At 36.7% G+C, this 21,277-nt stretch overlaps 1 protein-coding gene across 1 annotated transcript; it reads left to right on the top strand.

The window, feature by feature from the left end:
• Positions 1–4,526: 4,526 nt before the first annotated feature.
• Positions 4,527–20,986, top strand: calcrlb (calcitonin receptor-like b). The gene is made up of 13 exons (XM_048200679.1): positions 4,527–4,762; positions 10,249–10,348; positions 11,171–11,318; positions 13,612–13,725; positions 13,834–13,946; positions 14,591–14,682; positions 14,777–14,903; positions 15,023–15,176; positions 15,310–15,370; positions 16,334–16,400; positions 18,331–18,549; positions 19,395–19,436; positions 19,543–20,986. Exons 2-13 carry the CDS (start codon positions 10,298–10,300, stop codon positions 19,759–19,761), a joined length of 1,407 nt encoding a protein of 468 aa, XP_048056636.1. The 5' UTR covers positions 4,527–4,762; positions 10,249–10,297; the 3' UTR covers positions 19,762–20,986.
• Positions 20,987–21,277: the final 291 nt, after the last annotated feature.

Below are 21,277 nucleotides of genomic sequence, written 5' to 3'. Positions count from 1 at the left end.
AGGGTAGAAGCTCAACTGCTTCTCCCAGCCCCCAGTGAACCAAACCCTCTCCGCCCTACCTGCTCAAATAATGCACCGTCAGCCAAAATAGACAGTATTGTATTCTTTACTATACATGACTAAATGTATTAGAAAAGAGGGAAATAATTCCTGTAAAATTCACAGTATCAGAGACACTGTTCATAAAACTAGAACACTAAAAACATGTCTGTTTCCATCCAATATGTTTAGAAATACTACCTCCCATTTTATTTGCATCTTTTTTCCATCCAGAAAAGCCACAGGTTAGTTACGCCTGGTTTCTAAGTAATTCAAGTATTCTCATTTTGTGTGACAATTCCCTTAATGGGGTACATACCTATTCATGTTAATAGAAAGGACAAAGAATTTAAATGTATAGCCACACACCTCATTTTAAACCCAGGATGACCCAGTTATGAATATTTCATTCAAATAAATGAGAAGTACTTTACATTTTCATACTTGTCATTTCCACACGGTTTCCACAAATGAATTATAATCCCTCAATGTTCTAAAAGCCCTCATTAAAACACTGACATCCATTTTCTCAAAGCAGACATAGAGGGCAGATCAGCAAGTGAGCAAAGGTAGTACAAGGACAGTGAAGGCCTGGACCAATTATATCACAGGCTTACAAGAGGATCAGATTAAAAATAAGCAGTGTCCAAAATATTGCTGTCTGACTCCAAGTTATGTATCTTCTGAAGTTAATTGTTATTGTTGGGGGAGGGGGTGGTTCTAAAATCAAATCACTGAAGATGCTTCGGAAATTAGTGAGGTATTTTTGCCTCATTCATTGCTATATAGTTATCACTATGTCAGTCATCGCAATTTCGAGAGTGAATCTCGCATTTATATGCAGATGGGCCTATGTATTGAAGCATATACGTGGCTGCTGGTGAAGCTTGAAAAACAAAAGTTTTATTCAAATTCTGAATATATTAGGATATAAGTTATTAGGCTATATATCACATAGAAAGCACGCTAAGAGCACTCGGTTTATAATCACTAAAAAGCAGTCACTCATCTCAATTCAACACGATCTCACAAAGTTCTGTTATAATCAATGAAGCTGACTGCACAGTGAATCTCTTATTCATTTATGTCTACAAACTGTAATAGTGAGAGGATTTGCGAGCATATCTCAGAACTCAGCACTGGACAAAAACTCTGGCGTTTTAAAGCAGTGAGTGGATTTTGACTTAAAAACCATTGCGTTCAAGAAATCAACAGATATGTCTGTGATTGGCTACATTACTCAACGCTACAAAACATGTTGCAAATAGAATCCCTTGATCCTCAGAGCTCAAACACAGATACGCACTGGATCATTTGCCAACTCTGTTTTGCTAATATGTTATTCACGAGTTTGTGTGCCCATATAATCTTAGTATTAAAGCTGTCTGGCGGACATCTCGGCATGGATGAAAGAACATCATCTACCTGGCTAAGACTGAGCTTCTCGTCTTCCCTGCCAATCCGACTCTAAATCACGATTTCAGAATCCAGCTTGGCACATCCTCAATTACTCCATCAAATTCGGCCAGAAATCTTGGAGTAGTCCTTGATGACCAACTGTCCTTCAAAGACCACATTGCAAAGACAGCTCGGTCATGCGGATTTGCACTATTCAACATCAGGAAAATCAGGCCCTTTCTAACAGAACATGCAACACAACTTCTCGTCCAGGCTCTGGTCATTTCTAGGCTTGATTACTGAAATGCTCTTCTGGCTGGACTGCCATCATGCACAATCAAACCTCTACAAATGATTCAGAACGCTGCAGCACATCTCGTCTTTAACGAGCCCAAAAGAGCCCACGTCACGCCTCTCTTCATCTCTCTACACTGGCTACCACTTGCTGCTCGCATCAAATTCAAGGCGTTGACGCTTGCTTACAGATCTACCACAGGCTCAGCACCCTCCTACTTCCACTCACTCTTACGAGTCTACACTCCTACCAGAAGCCTACGGTCTTTAAAGGAGCAAAGGCTTGTGGTACAGTCACAGAGAGGCATGAAATCACTCTCCAGGACATTCTCATTCACTGTCCCTTGCTGGTGGAATGATCTTCCTGCCTTCATCCAGAATGCTGAATCCCTGGCAACATTCAAAAGACAGTTAAAAACTCATCTCTTTCGTGAGCGCTTAACCTCATCTTAAAAAAAAAAAAAATTCTTTTACCTATCCTTTCACTTCCTCTCTATTGTAGCTTATGATACTCTGAGCACAACTTTTATTGTGAGCACTTCTTGTCTATTTGCCCCGTCATGACGACTCGCTTGTTGTATTCCTCACTTGTAAGTCGCTTTGGATAAAAGCGTCTGTCAAATGAATAAATGTAAATGTAAATGTAGTATAAGTCAGATTTGGCTTGCTGTCTGCTATAGACAGGCTTGGAGAGGATATTCTACTCGAGCTCCAATAGCCCCCCTATAACAGGCAAAAAAATGTACAAAAAGGAGGAGAAGGGGAGGAGGAAGAATGCCGAAAGAACTAACAACAGGAAGAGGTAAGATGCTGGTTTTATACCTTGGTATAAATTGGAAGATTAGATGGGTGTACTAACCCCGAAATTACGTTTAATAACTTCACTTATTACACAGAAAACAGACCAGCAGTTAGGGGTAGTTTTTTCGTCTAAAAGTAATCAGAAGCAGCAGCAGGCAGTGGTTTGAGAAAATTACACACTATTCTCATGTCCGTCCCCCTCAGACTGGAAGGGGGCACAGGGATGTCCATGGGGGGTCAGCCCCCCTCTCTGGCACCAGACCTGAGCCTAAATTGCCAGCATTACACACACCCTCAATCTTTGTCTGGCCTCATCTGATGACTCACTTACCTTGCTTACCTGCTCGAAGTTCCTGAGATGCTCTACCAGCCTTGTTACCTTGATCCTTGTGTGTGTGCTCTACAAGTTAATATCAAGTATACCAAGTCTGCCAATTACTCTCTATTGATCAACTTACCTGTTGTGTGAGTTCCTGCCGCTTCATTAATAAACTTACCTGTTTGAATTGATCAGTCTCTGTTCCCGTCATTGTGTCCTGTATGACACCTGTGGTATAAATATTCCAATCATGACAACTCTCGGAGTGGATTAAATTCAACCAGCATTTATTGGCATGGGGTATGAAGTATACATGGCTTGATTTTGGCGTACGAGATCTGCTACGCCGCTGCTGTTGCTGCTGAGCAAATACAAATTGTTTAGCTTAGTCAAATAAAACAACAAGGAAAAGGCTGCTGCAAGAATGGTAGAACCCCCGTAGCAGATCTCTACAGGTGGCGCTGGGGAGGAGGAGGGATAACAGCGCTTCACATTGCACAGCTTGTCGATCGCAGGCTAGGGTACGATATATATGGTTGCGTGGATATGGAATTACTTCCGATTGGCTGATGCCATGGCGTAGAAAGAACCAATCAGCGCTCGGTTAGAGTTTCATGACTGAACTTTATATATAAACTGTTCAATTTATAATGAGAGAATTGCATCAGTTAGGTCTCTAATTAAAAAATAGTAGATTATTATATAGGCCTACTAAAAATGGCAGTGTGAATAAGTAGCTATTCCTAAGAATTGGGTTGTGTATCGGTAAATGCCTGTTCTTCTCAGTTAATGCAGCAGGAGAAATTTAATAATAGGGTGTTTGTGTCCACATCACTAACTAAAATTGTATTTTCTTATTGCCTTAAGCAACTGTTGAATATTTTAATGGAATACATCATTTCAGTCACTTAGAGCCAGTTGTCACCGTGCAAAAATGGGTCAGAAAGCACCAATGGAAGCACTGAAGAAAATATACAATAGAGTTTTATAGCCCTTATTCAGAACAGCACCATGACAGGTATGAAAACGAGTCTGTGAGGGATAGACTTACCGTGTTTTCAACGCCATCCACTGTATAAAGCTCCTAGATCACTTATAATTTTCCATAGCTCATATTGTCTGGGGGTTTTATGTCTACTGAAAGATATTTTGCAGTGTCTTGTCAGCAGAACATTAAATAACAGTACAACCCACTGAGATGTCTATCCCTAATAAGTTAAAAATCAAAGCTGGCTCTGCTGTGAATAAGGTCTAGACAAATATTCAATTATTTTTTGTTACATTTTATGACATCACTAGACTCTTATGTACCCGTGTCGATGCTCTTGTATTGTTGTGCCATTTAGTAATGTAGTCTAAAACACCAGGAGGCGCTATTTATTTCCCCAAATCGCATGCTTCAGCTCAATGCATTCAATTCGTGCTACAAACATTAGCACAGGTGCTGTTGTGTTGTAAAATGTTAGGTGTGTTTTCTTTCATATTATATCTATGTTGTGAATGTTTCTGTCTGGTTAATTTAATCACAGACACAAGATAACCATAATTTCATTTTATTCTATTCATCCATTCATTTATTTACCTTTTTTTATTTAGAATTCTTTTATAGTTTTTTTGTGTATGTGTGTGTGTGTGTGTGTGTGTGTGAATATACTTGTTATTTTCAGCAGGCACACTCTGATTTAGTCTACATCCCATCTATGGTATCAGCGAAGCTGGCGACGCGACGCGACGCGACAAAACTAGAACGACACTATGGTGTAACGGGATACTCAGATGAGCAATGTGATGTCACAGGAAACCCGTTACACACTCCTTTGCTGCTTCAGGGGCCTCAACTCATCACCGAGCACATCTCCCAGTACACTCTACATACTGCCACAGCGGACAGCGGAGGACCGATCAAACAAGGTAAGAGCGAGAATTTATTAACGCATGTCAACATGTAGATTTACTCGACGCTTATTCCCCGTTCTTGGTTTCTGAATAAACTCATTGCGCACTTGCGCAAACTTTACTCCATCCTGATATGCCACATTGCTCAGAACTGAAATAGAAAACTTATTTGAATGAAATATTTTAACTAATAAAATTCTGTTTCTTGCTGTTAGCATAATGAATCATTCCAAGTTACATGGTTTATTAATTTGTTTGTTATTGAGGAACCTTTTTCTTGTCAAAAGTGACAGTTTATCTTAATTTCAATAAAATGTTTGGTAACACTTTATTTTAATGTGTCCTTGTTACACGTTACATACAGTAATAACTATAAATTAGGCATAATTACATGCAACTAACCCCAAACCAAACCCTAATCCTACTCTAACTCTAAAGTAAGGACATGTGCTTAATTAATATTACTCAGTACTTATATGTTTAATTACACAGTATTAGGGACACATTAAAATAAAGTGTAATATTTAAATAGTACATTCATCAGAGTTCAGAGTGATTATATTTGCAATAACTTTTAAACATTATACTACAATAAAACTGTCATTTTACCTTACAAAAAGGCTACTAACAGTATAGTGGCAGACTGATTAATCTGCCAAAATAATCAATAGCCTATTTGACCACTTTAAGGTTATCAGCAGTTTCCAGTAATCATGCCTGACTGGATGATTAACAGAAGTGGTTGTTTGCATAGTGTCATTCCAAAATTTACGGACAGCTTTGTCCCTGTGTGTGCTTATTTAAATTGGGCAATTATTTGCAGACATTAAATTATAATTGTCACTCAGTATTACAGTCCTGGTGACACCCTAAATGCCTCCAAAATAATAATAAAAACATTATCAGCTGACCACTAATTAACTTTGTTGTCTTTTAATTGAAAATTAAAGCGTGTAGCTGTGCTCTGAATAATGAATATCTTGAACACTTGATTGAAACATAAATAAGTAAATAAACACTGAGAACACAAGTTGTGAAGAAGACCGGTTTTAAGAAAAATCATGATAGTGTATTATTAACATATTTCACTGGACTGTTTTTGAACATTCATATTATTTTGGCTTTTATTAAGATTTGACATACACTATAACTGTTACATAAAAATAAATGTTTACTGCGTCCACAATTTACATTACATTTTAAGGATTTTATCATTTGTTATTATTACAGTATGTCAGTGTGGAATATGCGCACATGCGATCATTTCTTTAAAAATGACTGAAGGATTTTAGTCAAATTATACCAGTTAATATGCACTTCATTTCTCCTGAATACAACTTTGTGCTGTGTCACTTTAGGATAAATCCATATAAGTGAAGAGTGGAAAGATTGTGTGTTATATTCTTGGGTGTATCCTAAACGGACATGAGTTAAACTAACTGTCTTTGTGCTTCCTGATTTAATCAAGATCTGGAGGGTGGCTTTTTGCAACCAGGCCTAGTAGAGAGAAAGTGACAGAGAGAGAGAAAGGGAGGGTTTGGGTATGAGAGAGAGGGGTCTCTGGGAATGTCACATCTATAAACCACTCCTTTAGCTTCACAGGAAGGGCAAAAAGTTATCATGTTTCGGCCCTCTGTTTTTCCACCAAGTGCCGGGGTCATCCAATCACCCAAAATGTCTAGGAAAACACTTTATTTTCACATTCCTATTAGAATGACATGTGATTTATGCCCACTGCCAACACCTGAATGGTATAAGATTTATAGCTGTTTTTCCTCTCTTAAAGTTTCATTAAGTAGTTTTATGGTCTGTTTTTGTATTTCTTTTATCATGCCACTGTCTTTTTAATGTAAATGAACAGTGCTTTATTGCGAAAGAAAACAGACTGTTTAGCCAATTAAGAAATGTTAGTTATCAAGGTGTACTTAATAGATGCTGCTGCTACTTCATAGTTCATCCATAGAGTCATCCTTTTACATATGTTGATCTTGAGTTAACAAAGAAACCTCACTATACATTTCTTTCTGAGCTTTAGTTCTCAAAATATTCAGTGTGGAAAGACAGTGGGTCTCATTCACTAATAATTACATACACTATTCGTATTTATACGCACATTTGCATTTTTCACAAAAATGTTTTGCCTTATTCACAACACGTGTGTGTGCACAGATTGCACACAAATTTGCCAGCTGTACATAACGTGTATCTGCATCTTTACGCGGTGCTACAACTACAACTCTCTTTTACTTCTTACTCTTTTACTGATAAGCTAGGCTTACATTAAATATATTTAAGATCTTTTAAAATTTCATCCTATAAGGCCACCAAGCGCGTGTGATTTTTGCGTACGAGTGGTTTCAGTTGATCTTACATTTTTTTGTAATTTAGAGTAAACTTTAGAACGAAAGTTATTGGTGAATCATGATTTGTTTGTGAAAATGTGCAGATTTCACATTCAAATTCGTGCGCATGTTTAGTGAATGAGACCCAATGTTACTACTCTAAGACCTTTGTATATGGGCAGCGGACAAATAATATGGATATCAAGATTGTAGGTACAAATACACTGTCCTGTGAATTGACAAACTAATTTTGCACAGTACACTCTTTAAAAAAAAAGTTCCTAAAGGGGGTTTTCGCATCAGTGCCATAGAGGAACCATTTTAGGTTCCTCAAAAAGCCTTTTTAGTAAAAGAACCATGTTTTCTGTTTATAAAGAACATTTTAATAATCTAAAAAACTTTTTTTTATATACCTACAAAGACCCTTTTGTGCATTGGAAAGGTTCCATAGATGTTAAAAGGTTCTTCAAATTGGCTAAACTAGATCTAGGTGACCGTGATGTTAGGGTTACAAATGACGCAACTGACAGACGCAACTGATTACTGTTTTCAAACAGGTTTCCTGATCACTCATGAGCAACATTATGTTGAGCTGGCTGGGATTTTCAAATCAAGCAATGTTGAAAGTATCTCAGTGTTTACACTCTTCAGTATCTGACACACTGGATACTGTATGAGACATTCATTGAGCTTGGAACTACAACAGTCTTGACTTGTGTGGTTTTCTGAGTTAAATAAATCTACATACTCTGACCTACTGATTCAGATGGAAAGTCTCTGTCATTTACTGTGATGTTTCTGGAGGTGTGATTTGTCATAGCTCTCATTCTGGACAGAAAACAAGGCATACAGTGTCCCACCAAAAACATTTGGTGACTTTGGCCGCAATTAAAAATGTATGACTACAGTCATTGCATTGAGATTAGATTACATTTAACCAAGTGCATTTTAAACAAAACAAAAAAGATGTTTGCTTTAAATGAAAAAAAAAAAATAGATATGTGGTTCAAAATTCATTCTTTTATGTTGTCAAACTTAATGGAACTTGTTCACAGTTTATGTGGTTGCTCTGTTTAGACACCTGTGTCAACTTGAGTTGGTTAAAATGTGAAGTTATATCTGAGAAAAGCTCTAGCATCATTTGTTTGCAAGTGCCACTTGCTTTGATTTTTTTTTTACTGCAGTGTGGTTAAATTCATTGGGCATTCAAATATTTTTATATAACAGAGTCAAGTATTTTTATTTAAAGGGATAGTTCACACAAAAATGAAAATTCTGTCATTAATTACTCACCCTATTGTTGTCCCAAACCCGTAAAGGCAGGAACACACCAAACTAAGTTTTCTAAGTTCTAGCCGTTGGCTGAAGTTGGTCCTCGTTGGCTTTTTTTTGGCCGATTCGACATGTTGAATCAGCGTCGGAGCTCATCGGTCCGTCAGGCCATCTGATCATTCTGATTGGCTGTTCAACTACTGTCACCTGCTGGTACGGAAAGGCATACCAATTACCACTTTGACACTTCAAAAAGTTCATAAAGAGATCGTAAAACTAATCCATATGAATCAAGCAGTTTAGTCCAAATTTTCCGAAAAGACTCGATCACTTTATATGAAGAACAGATTTAATTTAGGCTTATTTTCACATATAAACATCGATCAACTCAACCGAACCTGCTTGACGCGCGAGAACAAGCTTCTTGCGGAAGCTCAAACATGCTGCATAACACGAGAATGAACCTCATTGGTTCTCGCACACTCAAGCTTCCGTTTACCACAACTGATGTGTGCGTCGATGAATGTTTATATGTGAATAAAAGCCTAAATCAAACCTGTTCATCATATAAAGCGATCGTGTGTCTTCAGAAAACTTGGACTAAATGGCTCAATTCACCTGGATTAGTTTTACAATCTCTTTATGAACTAGTTGCTGTATGCTGTATGACCAAAAGTCTTACGAGTTTAAAGGTAAGTACATGATGACAGAATTTTCATTTTTGGGTGAACTTTAACCATAACTTCTTTTCTCTTACAATTATGTTACATCATCTGATCTGTCATATCTGAAACAAATAGCAAATGAATTTAATTGGTGAAATGAAAGAAAAAAAATCAATTCTTTATTTATTAAAGTCCCTGTTAGCAAACAGAACATACATCTCTCTATCATAAATGTACAGTATAATACAGTATTATATTAATATCATTACAGTAGTGCAACATAAAAAGTCTTCCACAGAAATTTCTTCAAAAGTCACAAGTAGTGCCATTTTGCATCAAGAAATATTTCCATAAAAAAAAATTAAAAAAAACACTCGTACGTTAATTCACTTTGTCTGGACTTCTGGGAAGCATGTTCATTTTCAAGACTAAAGACAAATCCAAATGGATAATTTTCCACATATGAGTCTAGTCATGTGGTTTCGGGTCCCCATCCAAGCAGGAAATGTTTGGAGGCCGAACAAAAGAATCACATGATGTTTCAGCCCCTTGGCCATGGCCATACCGACAGGTATTAATTTAAAAAGGAAATAACAGCAGAACCGAGGCAGATGTTAAAGATGTTTTGGAATGCTCTGATAGTTCCACATGGAACACCATAAAAAGAATAAACCGGGGTTGTGTATAATCAGACTGAAGTCCAGGATGTCATAAAATATTAGCATGTAAAAATAGTAAAAACTTTTTGCAAGCAACTTTATTGTGGCTATAACAGATCTTCCTAAGCTTTGAAGCTGATTTATGATGTTATCTGTATCGAGCAAGCCAAAACATGCAGCCACGGTGAACCGTGTAATGTATGTTTAATGATGCCTTCTTAACTGTTGAGTTGATTATCGGCCTCCTGATGGACTGAACTTTCATGTAAAGCAGATTTTGATTCCGCCCTCTTCTCCAACTTAACAACAGTGCCGTTACTGCACTCCTGGGAGCGGAGTAGGTCGACAGTTCACCTGGCTCTAATGGCTTGTTTTCATGGAATTGAAAATGTACTGTCAGTTGCTTGACGAAAATAACCAACAGAAACTCTTTAGGGAAATCTCTAATTTTATGTTTTCAACAAGCTCACCTTGTTTGGTTAAGAAATAACCTAAATCTACTAGCAAAGTGTCTGATAATCACTCTATTCTTTGGATGTTTAATAATCTCTGTTCGCTTTCAGCTGACGCATTCAGATATTTTGGATACAAAAAAAGCCAAGCAGTGGAACCATGTTTGGATGCTGGATTACCTCATTTCTCTTACTGCTGGCAACCTCTGAGGTATTTGTTTGTCATAAACAATGTTTTATTAACATTATTATATCATTTTATAAGGATAACTTGATGTCCTTAACTTGAGATAAAGTCTCTGATGTCCCCAGAGTGTGTATGTGAAGTTTTAGCTCAAAATAGCCCACAGATATTTTTTATAGCATGTTAAATTTGTCACTTTTTGAGGCTGAGCAAAAACGCTCCGTTTTGGTGTGTGCCCCTTTAAATGCAAATGAGCTGCTGCTCTCAAGAAGAGGGCGGAGTTTCAAGAGCTCATGTTAGCAGCGCCGATTACCTCACGCAGACTCACTGAAAATATGAGTAACTGTTCAGCCTTTTATGTTCAAACCGGAGTCGGACAATGATGGAGACTCAAGAAGAAGTGACAACATGTAGAAAGCAACAGGACGTTTCTGAATGGTTCATTGCTTAATTTATGTAGCTGATGTGAGATATCCCTTTGCTTTGAACTTTGAGCATCAAAACTTTGCAGACGTTGTTTATGCTCAAACAGCAACATTACACACTAACTAAAGTTAAAAAAGTGAAATCATTATCAACAGCCCCTTTAAACTATGGAAGTCAATGAGGACCAAAAACCGTTTGGTTACCGACATTCTTCAAAATATCTTCTTTTGTGTGCAGGACAAGAAAGAAATTAATACAAGTTTAGAAAAACTTGAGGGTGCCACATGTATGCATAACTTTTATGCATTTCAGAGATCTTTGATACACTCAGATATTTGATTTGCAAGGTTTATATATCTGCCATTCTCTATTGTTCATCAGCTAATGTCATTGTTGATCTCTTTTCTTTGTATTTTTGAACAGTTTTTTGTGGTGGTCCTCTCAGAGAACGACACTGGAGGTACGGCACAAAAGAATCCCCATGAACTGGACTTTGCTCGCCACAATATTTTGAACGCCCAGTTTGAATGTTACCAGAAGATTATGAGAGACACAAATCACAGCAAAACAGGTGAGAGGTTCTTATTTCACAAAGATTCTTGACTATGAGCAATGGCTATAAACTATGCTCAAACATATCGTTTGTTGGATCTAGAACAATATTCAGAATCTCAGATCAGCATCTATCTCTTAGTTAGGCCCATTTAACCTTTTGAAAGTGTTGTTCATCCAGGTTTTGTCAAGCTAACATTTTGGTTTTTATGATTTTTTTTATTAAGACTTTTGTCATTGTGCTTTGGGTTTGTTCTTTAGTAAAGGTCTGCTAGTCAAGGCAGTTACGGAATTTCACTGAAAAAGGGAGGTTTATTTCCTCCCCTCGGTCTCAGTCAACCTCTGACTTGTAAGAGCATTGAGAAACCACATGATGTTTTGTCACATCATCCTGAAAATTACGGGAAAGCTCTTATGTGAAAGGATGATTGAATGGAAACATACTGTGTGGTTCATTGCTGCGTATGACACACAAGTTACAGTTGAACGACAGCAGTTGAGGCTTGACACAAGGGGATGCGGATGTTCCGTGACGGCTCTTAAAAGCTATTTGGCAAGAACCCCCAAAACTTATGATTTATTTGGAATGGAAAGACCTTCCTAAAGTATAATTTCCATTGCTAATGGCAGTTATAGATTTTATGTGTAAAAAATAGCAGCTTTGTTTTTTCGTCAAATTCAATCACTGGCATTTATATTGTCATTGTACTAAGCCGAAACAAATTATTAAGCTATTATCTGTAAAATAGTTTTACTTTGTGTTAAGTTTACAGTCTATCATTTTTGTACAAAATAGTTTTCTGTACCTAATATTATAATGGAAACATTTTAATTCAGATTGATTTGTATAGTGCATTTAGCAATAAACACATGTAGAGTTTATTTGCAAAAACAGTTAACTCCATTTTTATTAATTCTCACAAATCATATTTTTTTATTGTGCATTCCAACTAATATCAATCAAACTGCAGTTGGGTTGTTTTGATTAAGTAATAATAACTCTAAAAATACAGGTAAATAAAAAAATTAAAGTTCATTGAAAGTATGTTTTTTATATATATATTAAAAGTTTGTTTTAAAAAGCAGATAACTCCAACAGTCGATTTTTGGCAAAAGCAGATAACTCCACATTTCATGTTTCAGAGTTAAACAAAACCAAAGTAATCGCTTTGTTATTGCATTTAAAACACACTCAAACTCACGTGTGCGCACAAACGCGCGCGCACACACACACACACACACACACACACACACACACTAACAGATCGGCACACAAGTACACTCTCACACACTCACACACACACACGCAAAAGAACAACCAAGGTTTAAGCATGTAAGTCGTGTATGGTGTACAAGGACTTACAGAAGTCGAAATTATAAATCCTCGATCACTTTTAGTCAGCTTTGAGAAAAACGTCCCTCAGCTAGCGCGTCTTTTTGAAGTGACTAGAAGCCTTGTCACCTGACCTGAATACTGTGCGCTGATTCGGTAAAACGGACTTATCAGTTTCTGTACACAAACAACAAGGGCGCTTGTCGGCTTCTGCTGTAAAACGTGAACTTGCGATGGCTGACAGTGGACAATACCGGTTTTTCTGACAAAATGGATTTAAGGTACAGAACGTGCTATATATGGAGAATAATGCACAGCACTTAGTTCTTTTTTTTTTTTTTTTAATGGTGTTTATCGGTTTTTGCAAATGAACTCTTCACATTTAGTTCAGTGTGAAAAAACTCACTAGAAAGATAAATGTATACACAGATTTATTGTTAATATTGTTTTTTTTTTTTTGTCTGTAGTCTTTTATTATTCTACTCCAGTCTTGAGAAGACACCAGACACCAAATACCCATACCAAGATATTTGGTCTTATAAGTCGGCATGAAACGAAATAGTCCTTTCTTCCCTATTGTGACTTACATCCGAATAAAACAGCTTCTCAAATAAGAAAAAAAAGTAGGGCGGGACTTGATTGTGACCACTGGAAAATTATTGGATGGTTGTGGTTTGCTATTGCTGTGATGTCATGTGAGTGACAGGTTGCCCCGCCCTCATGCCAGTAAACACATCATCAGCGAAGAGATGTCAGTGCAAGAGGGAGGGGAAGTTATTTTGATTAACGAATAAAAAAAGGCACATTCATTTAAAAAAAAAATATATGATGTATAAATAATTTATACTGCAATATTTCTTTAAAAATAAGAATTGTCCATTTTGATTTTATTGTTACTTAAAGAGGTCTCAAAACCAAGACCACAAGATTAAGATTCCAACTATAAATTTATTAATAACTGCGAATGACTGTATTGCAGATACTTCTAAGTGTAAACGGACCTGGGATGGATGGCTGTGCTGGGAGCATTTGGAAGCAGGATTCACTTCAGCCCAGCACTGTCCAAACTACTATACTGACTTTGACACCTCAGGTGAGTCCTACGTAAGACTTTCATTTTGCAGTTGAACAAAGGTTACTTCTTATACATAAACTTTATATAAAAGCCTGACTAACCGATTACCAAATTGTGCTTTATCAGAAATGGCGACGAAGATTTGTACTGATTCAGGCCAGTGGTTCATTCACCCAGAGAGTAACAGAACATGGACAAATTACACGGACTGTACACACAAGTCTAATGATCACAGAAAGGTGAGCTTCAATTTAGTATTACGCACTTCTTTTTTGAGTTTTTGAGTCTCTTATCCTCACCAAAGCTACATGTATTCGATAAAAATACAGCAAAAACAGCAATATTGTAAAATACTGTAAAAATAAAATATAATATTTTATGTATTATTAGGAATATTTTATTCCTGTGATGGCAGAGCTGAATTTTCAGCAGCCATTTCTCAAATCTGTAATGGCAAAACAATGTATTTACATTGCTCAATTATTAATAATGGTTAATATTATTATCAATGTTAAAAACAGTTTTTGCTGCTAAATATTTTTGTGTAAACACATTTTTTTCAGGAAAGAATAAAAATACATATTTCTTTACCAGCAAATCAGCATATTTGAATGATTTCTGAAGGATCATGTGACACTGTAGGCTGGAGTAATGATGTAATAAATTCAACTCAGGAATGAATTACATTGTAAAATATAATAGAAAACAGTTATTTTGATATATTTATTGTTTTTACTGTATTTTTGATCAATCAAATAAATGCAGCCTTGGTGAACGTAAGAGACATCAATTTTTGACTGGTTGTGTTATTGTTTCTCTTGTTCATATTGAATGGTACATTTTGTATATATTATTTATGTATTTATTTATTTATTTATTTTAGACAGCACTTAATCTCTACTATTTGGTTTTGATTGGTCATGGATTGTCACTGATGTCGTTGTTTACGTCTCTGGGGATATTTTTCTATTTTAAGTAAGTCACATGAAAAAATCTTATCGCCGTATCACAAAAAACATACCTCCCTTTTCACCCAGTCTAATATTGTTTGCTGTTTTTTTCCACTCAGGAGCTTAAGTTGCCAAAGGATAACTCTACACAAGAATCTTTTCTTCTCCTTTGTGCTGTACTCGGTTATAACCATCATCTTTTTCACTTGTGTTGCAAACAACCAAGAAGTAACGCATGCTAACCCAGTAAGTGTACAAATGGAATAGTGGGCTTTCGTGTCATGCACAATATGACCAGGAATGTGCATTAAGAAAGTCAACATGGTCGTACTGGCACCGACACATATCAATGTTTTTTCTCCCAGGTGAGCTGTAAAGTGACCGTGTTCATCCACCATTATCTCATGGGCTGTAACTACTTCTGGATGTTGTGTGAAGGGATCTACCTGCACACCCTCATTGTGGTGGCAGTGTTTGCTGAGAAACAGCAACTCATGTGGTATTATCTTCTAGGATGGGGTATGTTTCTTTAAATCAACTTACCAAAATGCACCATAAAATGAACTGGAGTTCTATTTAATCAATGTTGCTGTTTTCTGACAAGGTTTGTTAACATTCAATAACAATTTTATTCTTTTTAAATGTTTTCCAGGCTTCCCGTTAATACCTGCATTTATACATGCAATATCCCGAAGTTATTACTACAATGACAAGTGAGTGAAATCCAAAAGAATTTGTAAGAAATTTAACAATTTGATCCTGCTTAATGATTCTGGTTCCATAGTGATTCCAATAAAGACACAAAATTCTGTCATCATTTACTCACCCTCATGTTGTTCCAAACCTGTATGAATTACTTTTTCCTGCTGAACATGAAAGAAGATATTTTGAAGAATGTCGGTAACCAAACAGTTGATGAGCCCCATTGTTATATACTGAGCAACAGTACTTTTTTTTATTACTATTATACCTTTTAACCATATTGTTTTGAGAACTGCTTTCTGAGCAGTTTTGAGATATTGAGCTTCAAATTTTTTGCATTTCATTCAACTTTGTTGATAGAACTTTTTTGTATTCTCAATAAAAAGTCCCAAATTGTACACAACATAAAAACATCAGAAAATGTAAAGTTGTCACAGAATAAGAATAACTCTGTTTTGTCAGATAGAACCTTATAATTCCAAGGTGCAAATTTTTATTCAGTAAGGATGCATTAAATTAATCAAAAGTTACAATAAAGACAGTTATAATGTTCCAAAAAGTAATATTTTAAATAAATAATGCTCTAATCAGCATATTAGAAAGATTTCTGAAGTAATGTTTCACTTAGCCTTGGTGCTCTTTCATTCAACATTAAAATAGCTTAATTCTTCCAACTTTTTTTTTTACAGATTTCTTACTTTTTTGACAACTCTTTTGTTCCATTCACAATAAATCCCGACTGCACATTTACAACTCTGCTAAAATCTAATTTCTTATGGTGTAGATTCATTGAATAGCTGTGCAGTAAACACAGTCAAAGTATTGTAGTACCGCCGAACTACCGAGTACCGAGGGTCTGTAGAACATCTTGTGAAATCATGGCAATGATGTCACTGAACATTTAATGAAGAATTCATGCTTTTATTGGTTCTGCTTTCCGTAAATCTGAACTTTTCTCACACTTTTTTCCACAGCTGTTGGATAAGCTCGAACACTTCTCTGCTCTATATTATTCATGGGCCCATCTGTGCAGCCCTGTTGGTAAGTCTGTATTCTTTTTAATCTTACATTCTCTCTCCATTTCGTTTCATCTCACTTTATCTCTCTCGTTTATCTTCTACACACCCATGGCATTGTATGTGTATCTGCATGAACTTGTTTCAAAACATCAACTTAAGTGCTGGCAATCAACCCTTTTAATCAAAGTGCCGTGTTCTCTTTGTTGTTTGTGTTGGAGTCATATCTGATATCTGATTATGCTGCCCATTAAAAGCTTGTAATGGATAAATGAATGAATCTTGGACTGACTTCTGCAATGCTGGAACTGCAAGTTTAAAGCTGATTTTGTGTCATTATAACAATTATTGCTGTTTACAGGGCCATTTAGGCATTCAGAATGGGGGTTGATGATGAATATAGACTGGGTCAATGACCGATTTTCAAACTATTTGGTTCACCACCAATCTTAAATATACACCGATCAGGCATAACATTATGACCACCTTCCTAATATTGTGTTGGTCCCCTTTTGCTGCCAAAACAGCCCTGACCTGTCATGCATGGACTCCTCTAGACCCCTGAAGGTGTGCTGTGGTATCTGATACCAAGATGTTAGCAGCAGATCCTTTAAGCCCTGTAAGTTGCGAGGTGGAGCCTCCATGGATCGGACTTGTTTGTTCAGCACATCCCACAGATGCTCGATTGAATTGAGATCTGGGGAATTTGGAGGCCATCTCAACACCTTAAACTCGTTGTTGTGCTCCTCAAACCATTCCTGAACCATTTTTGCTTTGTGGCATCCTGCTGAAAGAGGCCACAGCCACCTGGGAATACCGTTTCCATGAATGGTCTGCAACAATGCTTAGATAGGTGGTATGTGTCAAAGTAACATCCACATGGATGGCAGGGCCCAAGGTTTCCCAGCAGATCATTGCTCACAGCATCACAATGCCTCCGCCGGCTTGCCTTCTTCCCATAGTGCATCCTGGTGCCATGTGTCCCCCAGGTAAGTGACACACACGCACCCGGCCATCCATGTGATGTCAAAGAAAACGTGATTCATCAGACCAGGCCACCTTCTTCCATTGCTCCGTGGTCCAGTTCTGATGCTCACGTGTCCACTGTTGGCTCTTTCGGCGGTGGACAGGGGTCAGCATGGGCACCCTGACTGGTCTGCAGCTATGCAGCTCCATACGCAACAAACTGCGATGCACTGTGTATTCTGACACCTTTCTATCAAAACCAGCATTAACTTCTTGAGCAATTTGAGCTACAGTAGCTCGTCTGTTGGATCGAACCACACGGGCCAGCCTTCGCTCCCCACGTGCATCAATGAGCCTTGGCCGCCCATGACCCTGTCGCCGGTTCACCACTGTTCCTTCCTTGGAGCACTTTTGATAGATACTGACCACTGCAGACCGGGAACACCCCACAAGAGCTGCAGTTTTGGAGATGCTCTGACCCAGTCGTCTAGCCATCACAATTTGGCCCTTGTCAAACTCGCTCAAATCCTTACGCTTGCCCATTTTTCCTGCTTCTAACACATCAACTTTGAGAATAAAATGTTCACTTGCTGCCTAATATATCCACCCACTAACAGGTGCCATGATGAAGAGATAATCAGAGTTATTCACTTCACCTGTCAGTGCTCATAATGTTATACCTGATCGGTGTATATGGTTATATCTTTGGCTGTTTATATGACAATTTACAGGTATTATTAAAGACTATAACATAATCCAAACTTTAGCATTCAGCCTTGAATCCACGCTAGAATGTACAGTGTGGCTTTTTTAATTTAAACACGGAAATAAATTAAAGTTTTGTAAAATGTAAAATACAGAAAGGTATGAATTAAGAAGTAGCTTTATGTGTACTGTGTCTTTAGAGAGTTTTGGTTTTGAGGTACTGCAATGCATTTCTTTTTCTCTCTCTCTTCATAGTTGCTCTTTTCTCTGCTTGTTGTCCTTAGGTTAACCTCTTCTTCCTTTTAAACATTGTGAGAGTGTTGATCACAAAGCTGAAGGTGACCCACCAGGCTGAATCCAGTCTGTACATGAGGGCCGTCAGGGCCACCTTAATCCTGGTACCTCTGCTGGGCATTCAGTATATACTGCTGCCCTACAAACCAGATGGACGGCTTGCCTCCGAGATATTTATGCACATAATGAACATACTCATGCATTACCAGGTAGGTGTTGTTGACAACAGGCAAGGAATCAAATATCAATTTATCAATTTAATATAAAAATGCAAATAAATGAATACGTTCTCAAACTGACATATAATAGACATATTTAAAATGTATTTAATTTTTTTTTTTTTTAAATGTAGTTAAATGTTACAGAAAAATAAATCACTTTTCAAACTGACAAATAAATAGACATTTGAAACTTCATGTTTTAAAATGTTAGTTAAATGTAACAAAAGAATATTAACAAATTTTGGTTACACTTTATTTTGAGGTGAACTTGTTAACTGTAAAAGGTATTGAATAATATTAATTAACAACATGTAATTGCTTTATAATGAGGGTTATGATTAGGGTTTGGTTTAGGGTTAGTTGCTTGTAATGATGCATAATTTAATGTTTTTATTACTATAGTAAGTACATGTAAGATGTGTAAAATAAAGTGTTACCCAAATTTTTAAGTGCTCAAATCTACTTTATTGACATTTTTTAAGTTGCTTGGCAATTGGATTAAAATATGTATTGGTTAAAGTATAAAGAAATGCAGTTTGTAAATGCTTTAAAAAAATGTCCATTTATACATTTGAAAGTATTTTAAATGTTACATTTAAAAATGTGTATAACTTGGTTCATTACTACATTTTAAAACATGAATTAATCTATCTAAATGTATTTGTTTATATGTAAAAAGTTATTTATTTATTTACCATTTTATTTAATTAATACATTTTATAATTATTCTATTCATTTTATATTTAAATGGCACTCATACACATTGGTTTACGCTAAAAAAAACTGTAACTTCGAGGCTTATAAAATAAGTTGTTGTTTTTTTCCCCCCACAGGGCCTTTTGGTTGCCACTATATTTTGCTTTTTCAATAGCGAGGTAAGCATTTTTTACAAACTCAATGCAACGTTTTTCTTTGATTTAACTCAAAACATATTTGTATTTGTCATTATACTTAATATCTGCCTCTCTTTTGTTTGTTTAGGTGCAAGGTGTGTTGCGAAGGCACTGGAACCAGTACCGCATCCAGTTTGGCAGCACATTTACGAACCAGGATGCCCTGCGTTCCGCATCCTACACGGCCTCCTCCATGACAGAAGTCCATCGATGTTACAGCATCGACAGCCACATGGAGACTCTAAACGGCAAGAGTTTTCACAATCTGGAGAACACCATTCTCCGATCAGACAACCTGTACATGTGAGAAACTCTTTGATTCTGGGAGAACAGCCTCATGGAGAGCACCACTGACTGAGATGTGTGCCTACAGGACATACATCTGGACACTTTGGACTGTAGACCCCAGGAAGCCTTTCATTTTCCCTTCAGGCTTCAGTGATCTCCAGTTTATGGATGGGAACTAGAGAAAATACTGTATTTTATTTGGAATATTAAAGTCACGTGAACATTTTCCACAGTGATCCAGTGAAACACTATGGAGAACATCACACATGGTCAGTCTTTCTGATTTCTTTGATTGAAATGGAGGTGGACTGAAGAACATAACTTAATGAAGCTTTTTTCTTCATGGCACTGCGTTTAAGTGAAGGTTGAGCCACCCTGATGCATTGGATGATGGTTGTCACATCTATGGATCTATGGATTATTCTAGCTCAAAAAATCTGTAGTAAAAGAAAGGAATAAACAACGGAAGACCCAAAATCACTAGGATGTGATTCCAGAAGATACTGATGAGCTCGTCCTGCTCTTTTTGTTCATCCCGAACTTCACCTTGTTATCAGTTATGAGATTAATTTTATGTGAAATTTAATCCACATACAGGGCAATATTGACAATATATTCTATGTATGCAAAATGTTTTGTTGTCTCTTAGGAGTACTGAGTTTGTATATGTGTATATATATATATATATATATATAATATTTGATTAAAGAAACCAAAACATAATAGAGTTACTGTCATCAAAATCTAGAGTCACTGTAAACATACGTTTTCCTGCTAAACGACTAGCAGATCTTAGGATAAAACAGTCTGGACTAGCTTGTAAATTCTTGCTGGCCTGACATGTCCTTTCAGCAGGGTTATCTTATTCACTTTTGATTAATCTGAATGTCTTTCTTAAGCTAATTTATCTGTAGTTCATATGAATCTTGGTGTAGGTGAGTCTTGTTGTTCAAGGGCAAGTTACATTAGCACATGTGGGTTTACAGTTTTTGGAGATCTGCAGATCTACAAACAGACGAGGTCTCTATGTGTCTCTATGTCTGGAACATACAGATGCGTTTGGCACTGTTTTCACTGTTGTGTTTCTTAAAACATTTTATGTGCACATGCTGGATAAATAAACCTTCCTATCCTGAGGTATAAATGCATTTCTACATCTGTGTCTTATGCATGTTTGCATGATTGTACTTTGGGTATAGAAATAAGGTCCCATTCATTAAAGTTAGTTAATGTTAGTACAAAAACATGGAGCATTTTTTTTCCTGATATGTTTTAGTTGGATGTTTGTCTAACATTTTTTAAGAATTGTTTTAGAATGTTCAGATTTGAAAGTAACATTCCCATAATGTTTGAACAATGATCAAATAGGATGTTTCCTTAAAGGGTTATTTCACCCCAAAATGAAAATTCTGTCATTTATTACTCACCCTCATGCCGTTCAACACACCCGTAAGACCTTCGTTCATCGTCGGAACACAAATTAAGATATTTTAGTTGAAATCCGATGGCTCCGTGAGGCCTCCGTAGGGAGCAAT

The sequence above is a fragment of the Megalobrama amblycephala genome, linkage group LG8, assembly GCF_018812025.1.
Source record: "Megalobrama amblycephala isolate DHTTF-2021 linkage group LG8, ASM1881202v1, whole genome shotgun sequence".
Classification (NCBI taxonomy): Eukaryota; Metazoa; Chordata; class Actinopteri; order Cypriniformes; family Xenocyprididae; genus Megalobrama; species Megalobrama amblycephala.
This window is presented reverse-complemented; position numbering and strand designations above follow the sequence as displayed.

What these genes read in the sequence shown, in the direction of transcription:
- calcrlb (XM_048200679.1), top strand. Translation starts at nt 10,298, where the DNA reads ATGTTTGGATGCTGGATTACCTCATTTCTCTTACTGCTGGCAACCTCT. An exon ending in CACAAATCACAGCAAAACAG is followed by an intron (nt 11,319 to 13,611) that starts GTGAGAGGTTCT and finishes ACTGTATTGCAG; the next exon opens with ATACTTCTAAGTGTAAACGG. An exon ending in CCATCTGTGCAGCCCTGTTG is followed by an intron (nt 16,401 to 18,330) that starts GTAAGTCTGTAT and finishes TGTTGTCCTTAG; the next exon opens with GTTAACCTCTTCTTCCTTTT.